Below are 17,697 nucleotides of genomic sequence, written 5' to 3' on the forward strand. Positions count from 1 at the left end.
ACTGCCATTTTACTCACTCTGCTTTAACAGCAATTACTTTCTCTTTGCAACACAGGATTCAAGTGTTTGGCACATATTCATTACACCATAAATTTGATTTAATCATAACTGCTACTCCTGGTTTTGTTGACAAGACTTTACTGACACATATAAATATAGCAGCTATGCATATTGAAACTGCAATCACAACGGCATGGTACAAAACATATCTGCTCCAAAAAAAACCATATGATACTCTTGCCACAACATATTCTGGGTGTACAGCTATAGGTTCCTCCTTCACACTCGTTTCTATCACCTCACTCTGCTGCTTCCCTCCCTTATGGCTAGCGCATTCTCCTTGTAACATTAATATGCCAGGGTCTCCTTCCTCTCCACAATATCTAGGCCTCTCTGTGGTCTCTACCTGTCAAATTTTGCTATGAGAACAGGCAGCACAAGGTGTGCTGTGCCTAATTTGAATCCCCATGCATGCTCCTGGCTGAGGTCAGGCAGGTCTGCAAGCTACCACATACCAACAGGCAACAGCCAAGTGCTTTCTTCCCACCTGTGGGAGGACAAATCTGCATTTCTCCTATCTACCCAGTTGCCCCTCTGTGCCTTTTGTTACAAACCTAAAAGGCTAACAGGTTCATGAGTTACCACTTAGAGAAGAATCAAATAGCTGAGCAGATAGAATGACTCCCTAGAGAACATAGCTGAATTTACCAGATATTGAACATAGGCTTAACCAAACTATTTGTACAGTTGATAGGAAAAAAATCTCAGCAGTATTATTAGTCACATTCTGATAATCTGAAGATGGAATTTTAGGAGGAGGCAGAAATTTGCATGAAGACTGAACTGCCTATGCTTGGTATGCACTGCATTTCTTAACATATACTGCGTTAAGACTAAGAGTCAGTCTACATGGAAGAGTTACGCTGAATTATCTACTCTAGCATTTGTGTACGTCATTTTCCTCTTCTCCTCAATGACAACATTTATATTTCTCTAAACGATTTTTATACTGATACATTATGTGATGTTTGCCCATCTGAAGCTTTGACAAATAACCAACACTGGCTGTCTGGGACTAAATACACTCCTAACCATATCGATCCTTTTGAAGATTCTTACCACTAACACTTGCCTGCTGGTGTTGTTTTCAGGTTTCCTGAACATACGTAGCTTCACAGCAGGTCTCATAAACCTCGTGACTATTAGTCTGCAAGTGCTTACAATTTAATATCAAAGTAGAAACTACGTATGTAGCTCACTCACATGCTGCTCCAGAGACTTGATATGCAATAATGAACCCTCTTCCCCTTGACACTTCTAATTCTGAATTTAAATTTTCAGAGACATTGAGAATAACTACAGCAGTACAACTTATTAAAAAAAGGTAAATGCTTTCACATTACCATCAAGGCAGGAGTGCTGCAATTTAAACCAGTGAATAAAAGAAAGGCAGAGATGTCACGTGCAAAGTTGTTCCAATGGAGGAAAAGGATATATATAGTTTTCCATAATTAATATTCATGTTGCTTGAAATTATTCTAATTATACCTTGACCAGAAACTGAAAAATAATTTTGGGAAAAGAAGCCAGGAAACTTACTCAAGTCCATGATAATGGCATCCTGATGCTTTTTCAAAAGGCAAACCTCTGAGTTTTCGAGGAGTAAGCTCTGGTGTCAAAAGAAATGCATTTTCACTGAAAGGAAAAAAACACAGATCTATTTTAACTAGTTACAGTCAGGATAAATTATACTTCTAGAAGTCAGAAACAAATTCTTTGACATACGAAGACCAAAACAGCATGTCTTGTAGTTAAGCCCCTGAGGTACAGCATGAATGGAAAACTAAATATTTACTGAAGTGATAATTTCAATTCAACTAGCTAATACCTACTGAGCTATTATTGTTATTACAGAAGCTCTTAGACATTTCAACCAGGTTAGAGGTCCCTGCTCCAAATAATTTACCAATACAATCAGGCAATTATCACCCCAATTATCACACAATAGGGCACCAGAATAGTGGAATGAACTGAAGGAACTGGGAACTGACCTCCCATTTCTCAATCCAATGCTATTTCAGAGAATTCCTTCCCTTTAGCTTCAAGTTGTCTGACCTAACAGTCAACTTTCCACTTAAGGTACTTTTCAATTCATAACTAACCACTTGTCTCCAGTGATATTCAAATTCCAGCTAGTAAGTCTCTGCAACTAAATCATATGAATGTATTTGAAAGTATTTTGACAGAATAAGTCATAGCAAGAAAGACAGAAAGAGCTTCCTGCCAGATCCTAACGTACCCTGTACAGTCACATCCCATTTATCTCTAAAGAAAGGAAGAGATTAAGGCAAGATGCAATATCTAAAATTTACATATTCAAGATTTATTTACACAGACTGTCTCTGCACCATTACTACTGGCAAAATTATCTGGAAAAAACATCCCAGAAAGAAGTGATACCGAACCATAGAATGGTTTGGGTCACAAGGGACCTTCAAAATCACCTAGTTCCAACCCCCCTGCCATGGGCAGGGACACCTTCCACCAGACCAGGTTGCTCAAAGCCCCGTCCAACCTGGCCTTGAACCCTTCCAGGGAGGGGGCAGCCACAGCTGCTCTGGGCGACCTGTGCCAGTGTCTCACCACCCTCACAGGAAAGAGTTTCTTCTTATATCTAAGCTAAACCTACTTTCTTTCAGTTGAAAACCATTACCCCTCATCCTATCACTGCATTCCCTGACAAAGAGTCCCTCCCCATCTTTCCTGTAGCCCCCTTGGAAGTACTGGAAGGCCACTATCAGGTCTCCCTGGAGCCTTCTCTTCTCCAGGCTGAACAACCCCAACTCTCTCAACCTGTCCTCACAGGGGAGGTGCTCCAGCCCCCTGATCATCTTTGTGGCCTCCTCTGGACCCGCTCAGACAGGTCCGTGTCTTTATGATGTTGGGGTCCCCAGAGCTGGACACAGCACTGCAGGTGGGGTCTGATGAGGGCAGAGTAGAGGGGGAGAATCCCCTCCCTTGACCTGCTGGCCACGCTCCTATTGATGCAGCCCAGGACACAGTTGGCTTTCTGGGCTGTGACAGCACCTTGCTGGCTCACAGTCAGTTTTCCATCCACTAATACCCCCAAGTCCTTCTCCTCAGGGATGCTCTCAATCAAGTCATCACCCAGCCTGTATCTGTGCTTGGGATTGCCCCAACCCATGTGCAGGACCTTGCACTTGGCCTTGTTGAATTTCATGAGGTTTGTATGGGTCCAGCTCTCCAGCCTGTCAAGATCCCTCTGGATGGCATCCCTTCCCTCCAGCGTGTCAACTGTACCACACAGCTTGGTGTCATTGGCAAACCTGCTGAGGGTGCACTCAGTCCCACTCTCCATGTCACCAAAGTTGTTAAACAGTGCTGGTTCCAACACCGACCACTGAGGAACATAGGGTGGTGTCAGGCTATAGCGTAGCCATGGTAAAGGTCTACTGGCACACTTTTGCACATCAGATGATTATTTTGTTATTTAAATGCATCGGACCAACATCATAATCTCCGGCCATTTCAGATTCTGAAAGATCTAGATAGGAAGACCAACTGGAAGGCCAAACAGTTGATTTCACTGGCAGGTGTAAGATTCAAGGATGTTGCACGTTACAAACTCAGATACAGTTAGGCCACTCTGAGACTCTCAGTCAGTCATTATTCACATTTTCCTACATCAGTTCTGAATATGGTCTTCCGTGGTTTTCATATGATGTATTCATACCGTTTGGGAATTTGTAGTGGCTGAAGATCACCAACTGGTAGCCCTTCTGGTGTGAAATATTTCAGCAGTTCTTTAGCATCGAGCAATGTCAGTGATTCCCTCTGGCTATCTTTATGCCCCAGCAACTGCTCAGAAGACTGTGCAAACATAGAAACTCTGAAAAAAGAAAAAAAAGGCCAACCTAAGATTTTTTTTTTTCTTTTCAATGTGGTAATCTCATTGTATTAAAAAAAAAAAAAAAATCACTACTAGTCTGGAGCAATTAAATGCATTTCCAAAGTAAAATGAACAAGGTTGCTCCTTGAGAACATTTACACAAATGTTCATGATAGAGTATATTTGATGCAAATCCTCTACCATCCTACTGAAGAAAGTAATTCCTTCAAGATTTTAGAGCTTAGTTATTAAATACAATATGGGAAGAATATTATTCATCCCTTTTTTCCATTTATGGACCTGTAGAATAAAAAAATTAATTCCTGTTTAAACAAAAAAAAAACAAACCAAACCAAACAAACAAAAAAAGAGACCTACAGTATGCAGTAGCAGAACCATAAAACCACTACTGCATGCAACTCTCTATTTTTTTTTTAGTGTCCACAATCAAGTATAGCAAAGTTCTCTCTTTTCCACTGTTAAGCAACATTCTGTACACTGATTCAGGATAAGTAGAAGATAGAATACAATGAAATAAACATTAACTGACTATGAAACAGAAAGGTCCTTCAGGAAGCTTTTCAAAAGCTAATTAGAAGGAAGAACTTTACCCATTTGAGAAACAAAAGCTAGTAATAATAATAATAGTAGTAATAATGATACCCATGAGAATGCAGAGATCTAACGTGAGAATATCTGACACACAGAACTGCAATCTAGGCCATGGCCAACTATGGTATTTGAAAGACAGAAATGGGATGGAAGTGACTAAGAAAAAGGCAGTTGGACACCTGACTCAGAAGGTCTGTCAGCAAAAATGCTAAGAACCAGCAAAGATCATTAAGTCTTATATAAATTGAGAGCTAAACTGAAATCAATAGGCTGTATTAAACCACACAAAAGTCTACCGCTTTAACTTAAACAGCATTGAAGGAAAAACAAAACTAAATATAAATTTCAAATATAAACCCAATAGGACCTTCTACTTTAAAATCACTTGAGACCTGATATTACATACTGACTATTCAGGAAATATGAGATTAGAAACACATTGTACATGCTGACAAAAACTGCTGTACTACATTATTCATGCCCCGGGGCATATTGGGACAAAAAAAGAAGGTTTTGTATGTTTTCCTGCTATGGCTACTATTTTCTAATAGTGCCATTGTGGTAATTTAGCTATGGAATTATGTTTCTTTTAGCTAACTTTCAGCTGGGTTTTGTCAATAAAAATCAAAACAATACTGCTTTAAATACCGAGAAAATACATCTTTGGAAAATGAGAGAAACTAAGTTTCAGCTTTAAGCAATGTCTCCTCTGAAAGATTATCAATATATTTGAAAACAGTTTACAGAATGGCTATCAACATAAACACTTCCTCTGAAGTGATGCTCAATGGCCACTACGAAGAAAATCTCCAGTATTTAACCATTACCTCATTTTTTGTTTGTTTTTTTCAAAGTTTTCCAAATTCTGAAGAACACATCTTTCTGGCCACTCCAATGGATTTGGTTCCATTAAATCAGATTCTGCAAGAAATATATGGTGAATAACCCTTAACTGAAATAAAGAATCTTATTCTTTAAAGAAATATATATATGTATATAAACTTCTTTTTATATATATAGATTCCTTTATATATATAACAGAAGTATATAAATGTAAGGAAAATCTGCCTGGTGCTATGATGAGAAATGTTTTCTGCACAATTTTTTTTGTCAAGGAAACTAAAGGAAATAGTTAATGTGAAGGTAATTTCAGTTTGAAAAAAAAAACTAGAAAGCTGCTTTATTTTTCCTTTTATTTTTCCCTCTTTTGGTAAAAGACTCTCCTTCTTTTAGTAAAAAATTGACAACAGGTACAAAAATACATCAAAAGAGAATAAACAGCGTATTTTCTAAATAATGATACTTACCAGAAGTCATAGTGCATGACCTAGTTTTATTGGCAACCTTCTGTGGAACGGTTTTAGGAAGACTAGTGTTGCACAGGTCCAGAAAACATTCTCTCATAAGTTCTAACAAGTTTTTGAACTCATCAGTAGAAATAACTGGAGGCTGCTTGGTCAATTCCTTTCTCTCTATAAAAAGAAAAACAAAGAAAGAAAAGCTACTGCACTTGCTAAGTAGCAAAGAATAACTGAAGCCTGCTAAAAACAAACCAAACAAGAAAATCCCCACCCCAAAGCGATAACAAGTTAACTTGATGCTTTCTGTTGTACCCTTAAGCAATGCATGAGTGGTTTATTCCAACAGGCAAGTGAAAAAACTTAGCAGTGAGAACAGCTGAAATCACACGTGAATCACCATTTTACAGTCCTTTAGTCTCTGTATATGTGCCTTTGTGAGTATATCCAGATTTGAATCTCCCAGAGACACACATCTGGACTTTCTGAACCTGTGTGCAGAGCTTCCAAACCACTTATTTTTACTGCTGTTGGAGGAGTGTGGCTCCAATATAACTGATAGCCTGCTCCAGTCTCTTTGATCAGAATATCAAGGGTAAGGTAATTCTGATATGATTTAGGATGACTAGCAAATCCTAACTGCTATTAAATCTTTATCCTCATGGAAACGGGTGACCCACTCAAACTAAAACACCAGCTCTAAAGCAGCCCTAAGCTCAGGACTAAAGTAGACGGGAATCAGAATGACGGCAAGTTGGTGAGGGCAGAAGATAAGACTATTAGCAGAAATCTATTTTTTTTTTAAGCTGGCATTCTGTTAATGATAGTACACTTAAATTATCTTCACAGTATGCTATTTTCAATAACCTAGCCAATCTGTCAGAAGTACATTTTGTTTTAATTGAGTCTCTTTGAGCAATGAACTTAGATGGAAAAAATCAGGACAGTCAAATGTACTTCTCTGAAAAGTCATTAAAATCTACAGAGGGGTAAATGTAACAAATCTCCAATGCATACTTTTCCTTTGCTGTTTAAGACGGTTTGGGGAAAAAAAAAAAAAAAAAAAGATAAAACACACAAAGCATAGAAAAAGTTAATTACCACAGAATTATTCCAAAAATATGCTCAAACATTCAGAGTATTAGTGTAGCAAACACTTACCAACTTTATTTTAAGTTCAGTCGTTTCTTTTCCTCAATATTTAGAAATCACTATCATACAATCATGGATATACTACAAAAAGTTTATGTTTAAAGCTCCACTTTTACTAGTTTTATAACTACCAGTGCTTTCCCCATTACTTACTGAGATATTCCTTCAAGGCAAACACTTGGAGATGAGACAGTTTCTTTTCCCTCTGTACAATCTCCTCTCCACAAAAACGTGGCAGAGACTTGATAAAGTCAGCAGTATAAAAGCCTGTACAGATTAGGAAAAGTTTATTAAGATCCTCTATTAATAAGAAAGGACTTGGAAGACACCAAGTTACTACTTCTTAAAAGAAGTCATAAACATAGCAGCCATACAAGTTTCATACTCAAATAAAACACCCAGACTTTCAAATATGGCTACTCATTAACAAAAAAAAAAATAATAAAAAAAAAAAAGGAAATTAATTACAATTGAACACCAGGAGGATAACTTGGAATAGATGTCTGACCAGTATTTTTTAATTTCTGTACAAAAGCAATATAATGACAACACAATTAGCATGACTGACAACTGAAGAAGGTAAAAAGATCCTAAGTTTGATACCAGGAAAGAAAAGTTTTCTCCCAACATATGGTCAAGGACTTTCAGTCTTTTGACACCACACTAATGGGATTTTAATTAGGACAAATGGTAAGCAGTCAGTCATATCACATACAGATTTACTTTGATAATAAAGAAATAAGCAGATAAAATGCAGGTCAGTACACTTTTTTTCTTTCTCAGTGTTACTGAGAGTGAATACACGAATTAGCAGTTATCTAGTATGTGTAGTTGTAACAGTACAACTACTCTAAGATAAATGGCTACATATGTGCTCTTACCTAGTGGAGCTGCTACGATACAAGTGCTAGCTCATATCTTAGCCACTCTGTAGTAATACAGATATCTGAGATGTAACTGAAGACATGATCATGAAATTCAGCTTTCCTGACGGTCTTGTGGTTTTTATTTTAAATCATCAGTGAAACAGGACTGTCAATAGATAATTCCCTAGATTTCAGGCGTAGGCTGGTCAGTATCAACAATACATACGTTTTAAACTTTAAGTTTTTGTACATTTGATTTGCATTAATATTACCTGAATGTCCCTGTACATTAAACATATACAACTAATCAGTTATGGAAGGTGACTGACTATAAATAAATACTCGATTTAAAAAATATGGCAGTAGTAAATTGTGTGAATAGATAGGCTCTTATATTTTTTATCAGTTTTAAAATATATTGCTGAAAGAATAGAGATATTCATCAAAATGATATATTCCTCCTAATTTTCTCCCTTTTAACAGAGACTGGAATGAATAAAAGGAACATATAAATTTTAGTAGCATTTGCCTGCATTCAGATACTCTTATTTAAATAAGTAATAATTCTTACTTGACTCTGCTTCTTCTGTTTTTCCCTTTAGCTTTCCATTTACTGCAGCAAGAGCAGCCGTACCATTGATCTGGCTAGCTGAATGAATCAAGGTTGCTTTGCATCCTCCAGAGCCATTGCCTTGTAGCAGGAAATAATATCGGCAAGATTCTCCTTTCAGTTCAATTTCTGGAACTTAAAAAGCACCAGGACATAACTGTGAAACACCCTCCGAAAAACAGTTTTAAAACAAGCTATAATCTACCATCACAATTCTTTCACTTGCTCTTGTCCATTCTGTGAGAAATCTTAATAACATCTTTTTAGGAGACACAGTAACTACAGTTGATATTTATCCCTTAAAAAGCTACAAACTGAAGAGCATGCAAAATAAATGCCCTACAGCACCAAAGATGAGTTGGACTAGTTGGTAGCTTTAAGCTAGCATGTTACCAGCACCAAATTTCTGTGACTGTAGGGATTGCCAGCTTTCTAATGCAGGCTACAAAGTACATCTGGTAACTCTAACCACCACCCAAGAGAAGGGCTTTAATTGGTCTTAGTCAAATACAAGCCTTTAACTGTCAAAGTTACATTTCGACCATGAAACAGTGAAGAGTTAGGCAAAGTGTGCTACATATGTAATGATTAGAGAAGGGTCTGTTCTACTGGGTAAATACAGGCATTTTTGCACTCAAATAGCGGTAAAGTGTTCACTGGAAGAACACACATCTGCAGAAGAAAGAGGAAATACTGTACATGCTCTTCCCAGGGAAGCTGCTTTATTCATTAATAAGTTTCACTCACTGCTTTACATTTGCGCATAGCCTGGGTGAGAGACAAACACATTCTATTTTTAATCATAGGCATATACTATGCAGTTTTGAAAATGAATTAACGTAGGACTTGACAGTAACAGTGGAGGGATGGGCTTACTATCTTTTTACACAATAAAAGTTTATAGCGTCTTGGTAGATGCAGAAATTAAGAGAATGAATACTTATTGATGTACTAAGTTTTAAAGGTCAAATCACTTAATTTTATAGGATATTTGCAGTACTGTCTCAATAAATAACTGAAGAAGAGCTTTATGGTTTTTCGTATTATAAATTTTTGTTAGTAACAAATATGAAGTATTTCAATGTTTCTTGAAAAGTTTATGCTGGAGGGGGAAGGGAAGAGAGGGGAAATCCCACTACCTCAGTATATAAATCCAGGGAAAGAAGAAAAAAAGGAAGAAAGAAAAAAAGATTCCAGACACATTTTCACCCCTGTCCTGTTCCTTGTTCTCCTAGTCACCTGAAATATTTTCCTTTTCCAGTTTATCTGCGCATCTCAAAGCCGTTTCCTCATGGGAAAGCTTTTATTTCTCATTTTAATTTTAATTAGTATTTAATAACTACCAGTTCAAAGAATTACAGCTTCCTATAGATGGAAGAGATTAAGGATTTGCAAATCCTTAATATAGTCAGATTAGTGGTAGTCACTGAAAAACTAATAGTTTTCAACTAAACGAGCAAAAATGGCCATGTTTCTCCTATTCTAAATCTTGCTCAGAGGCCTAATAAGAAACTATTGTGTATACTGATCACATTATGGTTAATGCTTCTCCAAAACCCCGCAGTTGGAACACAGGACAAGGAAGATCTTGCAGACACCGGGGATCTTGCACTCATTTGACTGCATCAGTAGTATCTCTCCAGTAGAGTATAAATGCTGCTGCTGTGATCAGCTGTATAATCACACCCTCTCTGCTCTACCACCTCCAGGAATGCAGAGATCATTTTAAATCTATAGACTGTCAGCACCCACGCCACAGAATTAAGCTTCTTGCACTGTCATACAGCTCTTCCTAATTCCTCTCAATTTTTTGCCTCTCCCCAAACCTGAAAGAATATCAGGCTGTCAACCACCCTCATCTGCATACTTGTTTACAAATGCTGTCTTCAGTTGGCAACAGAAGTCACTGTTCCTTGGAATCTACATGAATTATATATTAGACCACTGTATAAACAACAAAATCACATAAGAAGGCAGAATCGTACATCTTATCCTTAGCCATTGGGCTATCACCAAGCTCTTTTTAGCCTGATGTTTTCAAGTCCCTACAAACCTCATGGTCACTACTTGTCCAGTGCCTCCACTTGCAGGGCATAAATACTGCCTGACTGAGAAACTCCACCCAGTCTTGATCTGTACTGACTCTGTTCTCTCTGAATGGAATTTCTAAGCACTGGCACACTGCGTAAGAGGAGTCAGCCGCCCTCAGCGTCGCCCCATAAGGAAGAAGGAGCACATTCTCAATCCCTCGTTAAGCACACTGGCTCTCAGGTGAATGGAGGCATCCAGCATTTCCTGATGGTCTGTATTTTCCTGGAAAGGGGTTGAAACTGAATGCAAGTGCACTGAAGAACCTCTGGAAATGCTTAAGTGAGAAGGGAAGCACCTAAGTGAAGCGCACTGGATTTCCATGTTCAGAAGCAAACCTCTTTGCCCATGGATTGTACGATCACCTTAGAAAGGTATGTGGAAGCTGGATCTTAGCTGACAGATAGGACACAGAAATGGTTTAAAGGAGATGCATTGTTTCCCTAAAGCTTGCCATGATGCTATTATCAATTTTCCTCTATGAGTCCATGTAGATGAACTCACATTCCCCACAACCTTTTGTGTCAATGAAGATTACAATCACTGGCTTAATTTCACTGGAGACAAAAAGGGCATCCCAAATGTATAGAAAAAACCCACAATATAGATACACACACACACAGATATGACCATGACCAAATATACCTGTTGTCATCTTCCTTTTACCTACCAGTAATGACCTTGGGTTTCCTAGCCATATATTCCTTCCATTTCTTGGTACTCAGCTGGGCAGGGGGTGGGATCGCTACACTGCTTACATTACATGGCAATGTAAATAAAGCTCCCACCTAAATAATGAGAGCAAATACAACACATGCAATATTACTGAAACCTGGTTTACATTTCATTCGTGGGCTACTGATTTGGCATTATTTAAAATGTACTTCAACTGAAGAAAAACATCTCCTGGAATTCACATCCATTGAGATGGAACAGCAATTGACACAGAAGCTGTAAAAATTGTGCTTATTTTTTGCTCCAGTTGAGGGATCATTAACTGCTGAATTTGTATTTCATACATAAAAAGGTATTTGTTACCTTTTACAAGTCTTTCAATAATCCTGATAAAATCACTTGCGTAAAGTAGTATCCAGAATGAAAAGAGAATTCAAAGATATATGGCATCAGCAACCCTACATTCCTTTGAAAAGCGTGTAATTTTTTTCCTCCCTACTTATTATCCTTTTCAATTAATCAGGTACGGGACTATGTTTATGTCTGTACGTAAATTTCAGGCCCATAAGCAGTAACAGAAAAAATGCTTACGTCATTGAACACTCAAGCAGTAAAACAATGCTTCTACAGCTATTAGAAAAGCCTACAAATGCGTAATATTTCCAGCAGTAGACTGAAAAAAATCCCTGAGAAATAGTTACCTTGAAAACATATTCAATTCAACATGTGCAGAATCTAAAAAGTAGCCCAAGAATGTGTTCTAACTGTTTGGGCTTTTTCTTTAAAAGAACTAGTAGAAATGCAAGCTGTTAGACTGTAAAAGATATTTGACCAAATGTTCGGTATCCTCATGTAAAATGAAAGTTGTCTGGGATATTTACCAGTATAAGACTATTCCAAAAGGTATTTTTGGTACAGCATTAGAAGAAGGGCTTCTTTCTTTTCTGGATGAGCATAATGAAGAAAGAAGTGGCAGGGGAGGAAATATATTACTAAAAACTTAAATAACAAGCTGAAGATGAAACATATAGCCTGATAATGGAATACCATCTCTACAGTAAATAAAGAACATATGGTGTTCATTATAACTATGAGCATTTTCTGCAAGTTCTGTTTTGATTGGCGTAGATTTATTTTATAAACACTAAGAAAAAACTTTCCTAAGCAAGCATACATCACCTTCAACATTAAGAAAAAACATCTTCAAACTGACACTGTGGCTAAGAATACTCAATGCTACCATTCCAAAGGAAATTTAAAAAAAAAAAAAAAAAAAAAGTAGCTTGTAAATATTTCAAGAACTCTTTATATCCAAAATCAGAATGGAAAAGCAGAATATGCACATGCAAAATTAAAAAAGCTTACCACTTCAGACTAGCTAGATACATTTTGTCAGCTACACACACCCCTGCCTATTGCTAAAAAAATAGTTGAATTATGATAGCACAGAAATCATCTGTCAGGATAGAATTAAAAAAGTTACAAAATGTTTTAGGAGATTGAAATTTAACTAAGGTAAAGGGAAAAACGTTCAATGAGTTTACAGATTGTCAGGACCTGTACAGCATGCACTTTTAAAAGCCAAATTTGCTTTGTTACTAAATACGTGAAGGAGCTTACGTGGAGACTAAGTTTAAAATATTATTCTTGTATCTTTTATAAGAAATATACATATCTTCATTTTTCTGCTATACCTAAATAAAAACAAGATTTTACCTCCCCAGAGAGAGAAGAAATCTGGTCCAAAAGCAGTGTAGATGTCTCCTTGATACTCTGCCTTGCCAGGCTTCTGAACAGAACAGTTTAAGGAACCTCATCTTCACAAAGAACTATACGCATCTCTATTTTATAAATCATGTTACCATCATATTTCAATTAAGGACTGCAAGTGTCTAATATTTGATACTCCTCTATCACAAAATGCATGAAACTCACCTTTCCAGGCAAAGTGGTACACTCGGAAATGTTATATGATGAAATACACCACTGACATCTTTAATATAGGGAGGCATAAACAGATATTTATATATTCAAATACCTGGCTGTCTTATAAGGACTAACCTACAATTGCTACACCAAGACTGGTATCAAAAGTACATAAATTTCAAATGAACAAGAATACACCTTGACATCTCTGCAGCATAGACAACTCAAGAGAAAACTCCTCTACTATACCTTGATGCACCTACACAATAAAAACATGATTTGTGGAAAAATGTTTCTATATTGTGAAGCACACTATATATATTAATGAGTAAGTCTTGGGGTTTTTTAAACTTTCACAGCAGTAAATATTTCTCTCTTTTCCCCACAAAGAGCATACACATCAACAGATGAAGTATATGTGCAATAACATAAAAAATAGCTGATTATTATTAGTGCAACTTAAATTTCAACATTAAAAAATCCAGATATGAAGAATCACTGATTATTTTGGCAGGCTAGAATGGAATGAACCTTTGCCAATGGGTAGATCCTGATTGGGTTTTTTTTCTGCTATAGACCTTTAACAGTAGTAATTTAGATCCTTAAAAAAGGATACAGCTCAAATTCCAGATCTGATATAAAAAAGGAAGGTAGATCAGAGAGCATCACCATCTGTAAAAACTCTAGTGCAGGACCATAGTAATGAAAAACCTGAAAAGAGATCAAATGAAAAAATCTGTAATACTATATATGATGTTATCTCAGTAGAACTTCCTCAAGTGTTTTGCTGGAGGCATTTGCCTTACAAGAACATCTGAAAGAGGTATAAAGAAATATAAAGAGAAAAACATTGCATAATACCATATTAAACATAATTATATAAAAAACAAGGAAGCTATTTAATTCTGTTCCATAAAACTTACTTTCTAGAATGTCAACCATGTGTATCAAATGTGTTGTAACTCTTATCCAGATTCAAAGAAAAATAGGAACTACCAGGAACAGATGAATGCAATCCAAAATGTACATATTTTAACAATGAAAATAATAATCTCTTAACTGATATCAGTTTTCATAAACACTCATTTTTGTTTTCATCAACAAATACGGTTCTAGAGTTCCCATCAAATGTCTGCTTCCAGTGGAAAACGTGAAACAGCAACAAGAATTAAAAAAAAAAAAAAAAAACAAAAAAACAAAAACAAACCACAACAAAACAAACTTTTAAAATTAAGTAGAAAAGGTTAGATAAACACAGATTTCATAAATAAGTTAGATATTTTGGGTATTAAGATTGAACAAAGTTTCAATTTCTACTTGAAAAAAATTTTGGTATCTTATTCCTAAGAACAAGGAGATGAGATTTTGAAGACCTGTTTTGAGAACACACATGAACAAAAGAAGTATTCCTTAATCTTATGCAATCATTACTTTTATGTTTCATTTTCAATTCTGACTAAGGTTTCCCCAACCACTAATTTTCTCAACAAAATAAAACAGATTAATTCTAGTTGCTCAAAGAAAGATCAAGAATAGCACTTGCCTCTGGCAAAGCATCAGTATTCCTTGACTGTCGCTCTTTTTTAACAGCAAAGGAAGAACTTAAATGTGAAGTGCCGAACGTCTTTGCTGAAGTGCTTTTCATACAAAATTCTGGAAAGCTAACTTCCGATCCAAACTGGGGAAAAAAAAGAAGAGAATAAATGTGTCAAAACAGAGAAGAATTATTTCTCTTCAGCCAGTTACATGTATTACTATTTTAAATTATAAGTATTATATTTGTTTGCAACAGTCTGGTGAAACTAGGCAAAAAAGTAGACTTAGATAACCATCTACTATATGTAAAACCTTAACACTGAAAATGTAAACATTGTCTTCCACAATCACAAAGTTATCAGTCTTTGCAGAAACATCAGACATGCTTGCAACAGTGAGTTACAAGTTCCATGATTTGTGATAGATACAGAACAACCTGATTTTGAACAAGAAGTTCTAAGGCAAATATTTCAGAGGAGAGCATCTGGGTTTCTGAAATTCAAATCTTGATGCCTTGATCTCCTTTATCCTTTCATCATGCTAAAAAACAAGTTGTTTCCCCACACACCCAGATACATTGCATATTACCTCTTTGAATTACATTGTCAAAACCAAATATGGCTTAAAGCATAAAATGCACTGTACAATACGTGCTTTAAATGATGTACGGAGATGCTTTAAAAAAATAACCATATCTGAAAAAAGTTATTTTACCTTTCTTTCCCATATCTGAATCTTTCCTCTCCAGAGTTCTTTTAAATTAATAATATTCATTATATTATCTGAAGATACAAAGTCTGCTGATAGATAACCTGCAATCTTTTGCCAGCTACTGTAAAAATAAGGAAAAATTAATCTTACCAAATTTCATATTACAAATTAGCATTCAGTGCAATTTGACTGAATTCACCTATTACGTCTTAGCATCAAATAGACTTGTGTGTGTTAAGACAGACATATACAGCTTTATATTCCACAAAGTGAAAAATAGTACAGAATTGCTGGTTCAGGCTCTGTAAAGGCAGTTGTTCATACGCTCCATTAATGTGACAGCAAAGAACTTTGTCAGACATCAAATAAGACTGGCAATGGCAAGCTGCAGGTTTACCATAGTAAGGTCGGGTGCTAGAAGCTAGAGCAAAGCCAGGTAGCTACCACTGGGGCTATGCTGAGCCCATTTAGAGGGTTTGTAGTTAGCCTCATAAGTAAGAGATATGACTGCAGCAAAAGTATTACCCAAATTCAACAACAGAGAGAAAGAAGAGTCAGTATCTGTGGGTCCTACTGGCAGTCTACTAAGAGAAATTAGCACCAAGAGAACAGGAAGCATGACAGAATTTTCATCAGATAAACTGTATACCCAAATGGCCTCATTTTACATAAGAAGCAGCAGAAAAAGTTATTCAGTCAAAAGCTGGCTACACAAGAAGAGATCAATGAGCACTGAGATCAAGCGCTCTCACTGCAATAAGTTTATCTTCCTCCGTATACCTTAGGAAGTACTATATAGTAGGTACATTGCTTATTTTATCCAAGGACTGAGAATTCAACTTTTTAATTTCACACTGTTTTATTAGTTTAGGATTAAGTTTAACTGCGTATTTTATGTAGCAAACTTGAACCTTTTGGGTGTGGAGGGGAAGGGAAGTGGAGGAGACCATGCCAAGTTTTTCAATAACCCACACAATAATTTACAGCATGGGAAAAACAAAACAAAACAAAACAAACCACTGTGGTTTATATTGAGACATATCATGGCCTACTTCTGTCAATTATAGGAGGACAGTAAGGAAATTACTGAACTTAATTTCAAACTGAATTAACAGTTTTGGTGTTAAGGCTCTCTAGAAGCATTCAGGAAGTAACTGTGCATTTATACTTCATTTTCAAAAGGGACAAATCAGACACTAGTTTTTTCTTCCCTGAAATGTAATACCAAAGATAATATAAAATTTAAAGTAAACCCAGCAAAGTCATGTATTCATCTTACAAAAAGTGGAAAACTACAATCAATACAAGTTTAATAGCTTCTAACATAGTACAACTTCAAAACATCATATGCACACTTCAGACACCAGTGATGGAAAGAGAAAATATTACACCTTCTCTTCTCGTAGAAACAGGAATTTCAGAGAACTTGCTTTTTTGCCTGTCCCTCTGGATACGGCATGTATTTACAATAAAGCATAAGTAATTCCTCCCCTCAAACAATAATAGAAGATAAATCCACGCATATTCAAAGCATATACGTAAACTACTCAAGGCACTGTTTTTATTTTAAACCACTGACATACACTAACACAAAACAAAAGCGACTTTGTTATAGACCTAAAATAAATGGCATACCCTTTAGGGTCATTTGCTGCAATAGTGATTTGGGCAGAGTGCCATTCCCTCAGGTGTTTCAGGGCCCCGACAGCAGGTAGGCAGTCTTTTAACTTGGGTCCATCTCGATCAACAGCCTGCAGTATTACATCAACCATTGCTCTGCCTATGAAAACAGTTATATATGACTCAAAGTACCATTATTCAGTAAACGATTCAGTCATTTAAAGATGAAAAAGTACTATCACTGATTGCACTAAAATGGGCTTAAAGATCCACTTCAAGTAACTTCAGCAAGATTTAGAACACTATTCACGCATTTTAGCTCATCTCTCGCTGCTCCTCTTAGATTAACACCAAATAAAGTATCTTGCTACTTGCTCAGTTACAGCCGTTCTATATCTTTCTCTTCTCCCTCAGCACTGTATTTGACAGATGATAGTTGCCTCCAGTATAACTACACTGTCATTTTCCTCCTTCTAACACCTCTAAACTGCTATTTCTCATTCTTTCTGCATTCAGTTCCTCTGCTATCCCAAATCATCTACTGCAACATTATATAACCCTAACATGCAATATGATACATGTCTCCAATTCACAAAATCTGAATCCAATAGTTCTGATCTATGTTCCTTCACAACTTCTTGGCTCCCACCCACAAACAATCAGCTGGCAAATCAGATGTAAGCCTAATGTCAA

At 36.5% G+C, this 17,697-nt stretch overlaps 1 protein-coding gene across 3 annotated transcripts in view; it reads right to left on the minus strand.

Moving 5' to 3' along the window:
* The window catches only part of LOC104368038 (MDM2 binding protein), a 29,353-nt gene that overhangs the window by 8,744 nt on the left and 2,912 nt on the right, over positions 1-17,697 (minus strand). For 2 of the 3 annotated variants that reach the window (XM_032999647.2, XM_042786146.1), the window contains 12 exons: positions 17,020-17,164; positions 15,388-15,505; positions 14,681-14,815; positions 13,754-13,848; positions 12,928-13,000; positions 11,207-11,324; positions 8,410-8,583; positions 7,126-7,239; positions 5,830-5,994; positions 5,350-5,443; positions 3,755-3,910; positions 1,600-1,695 (listed from right to left, as the gene is read on the minus strand). In XM_032999647.2, the coding sequence (XP_032855538.2) occupies positions 1,600-1,695; positions 3,755-3,910; positions 5,350-5,443; positions 5,830-5,994; positions 7,126-7,239; positions 8,410-8,583; positions 11,207-11,324; positions 12,928-13,000; positions 13,754-13,848; positions 14,681-14,815; positions 15,388-15,505; positions 17,020-17,164 (1,483 nt within the window). The remainder of the gene's footprint in view (positions 1-1,599; positions 1,696-3,754; positions 3,911-5,349; positions 5,444-5,829; positions 5,995-7,125; positions 7,240-8,409; positions 8,584-11,206; positions 11,325-12,927; positions 13,001-13,753; positions 13,849-14,680; positions 14,816-15,387; positions 15,506-17,019; positions 17,165-17,697) is intronic. The other variant, XM_042786145.1, reaches the window with a different exon arrangement.

The sequence above is a fragment of the Tyto alba genome, unplaced genomic scaffold, assembly GCF_018691265.1.
Source record: "Tyto alba isolate M040663 unplaced genomic scaffold, T.alba_DEE_v4.0 Super-Scaffold_9, whole genome shotgun sequence".
NCBI lineage: Eukaryota > Metazoa > Chordata > Aves > Strigiformes > Tytonidae > Tyto > Tyto alba.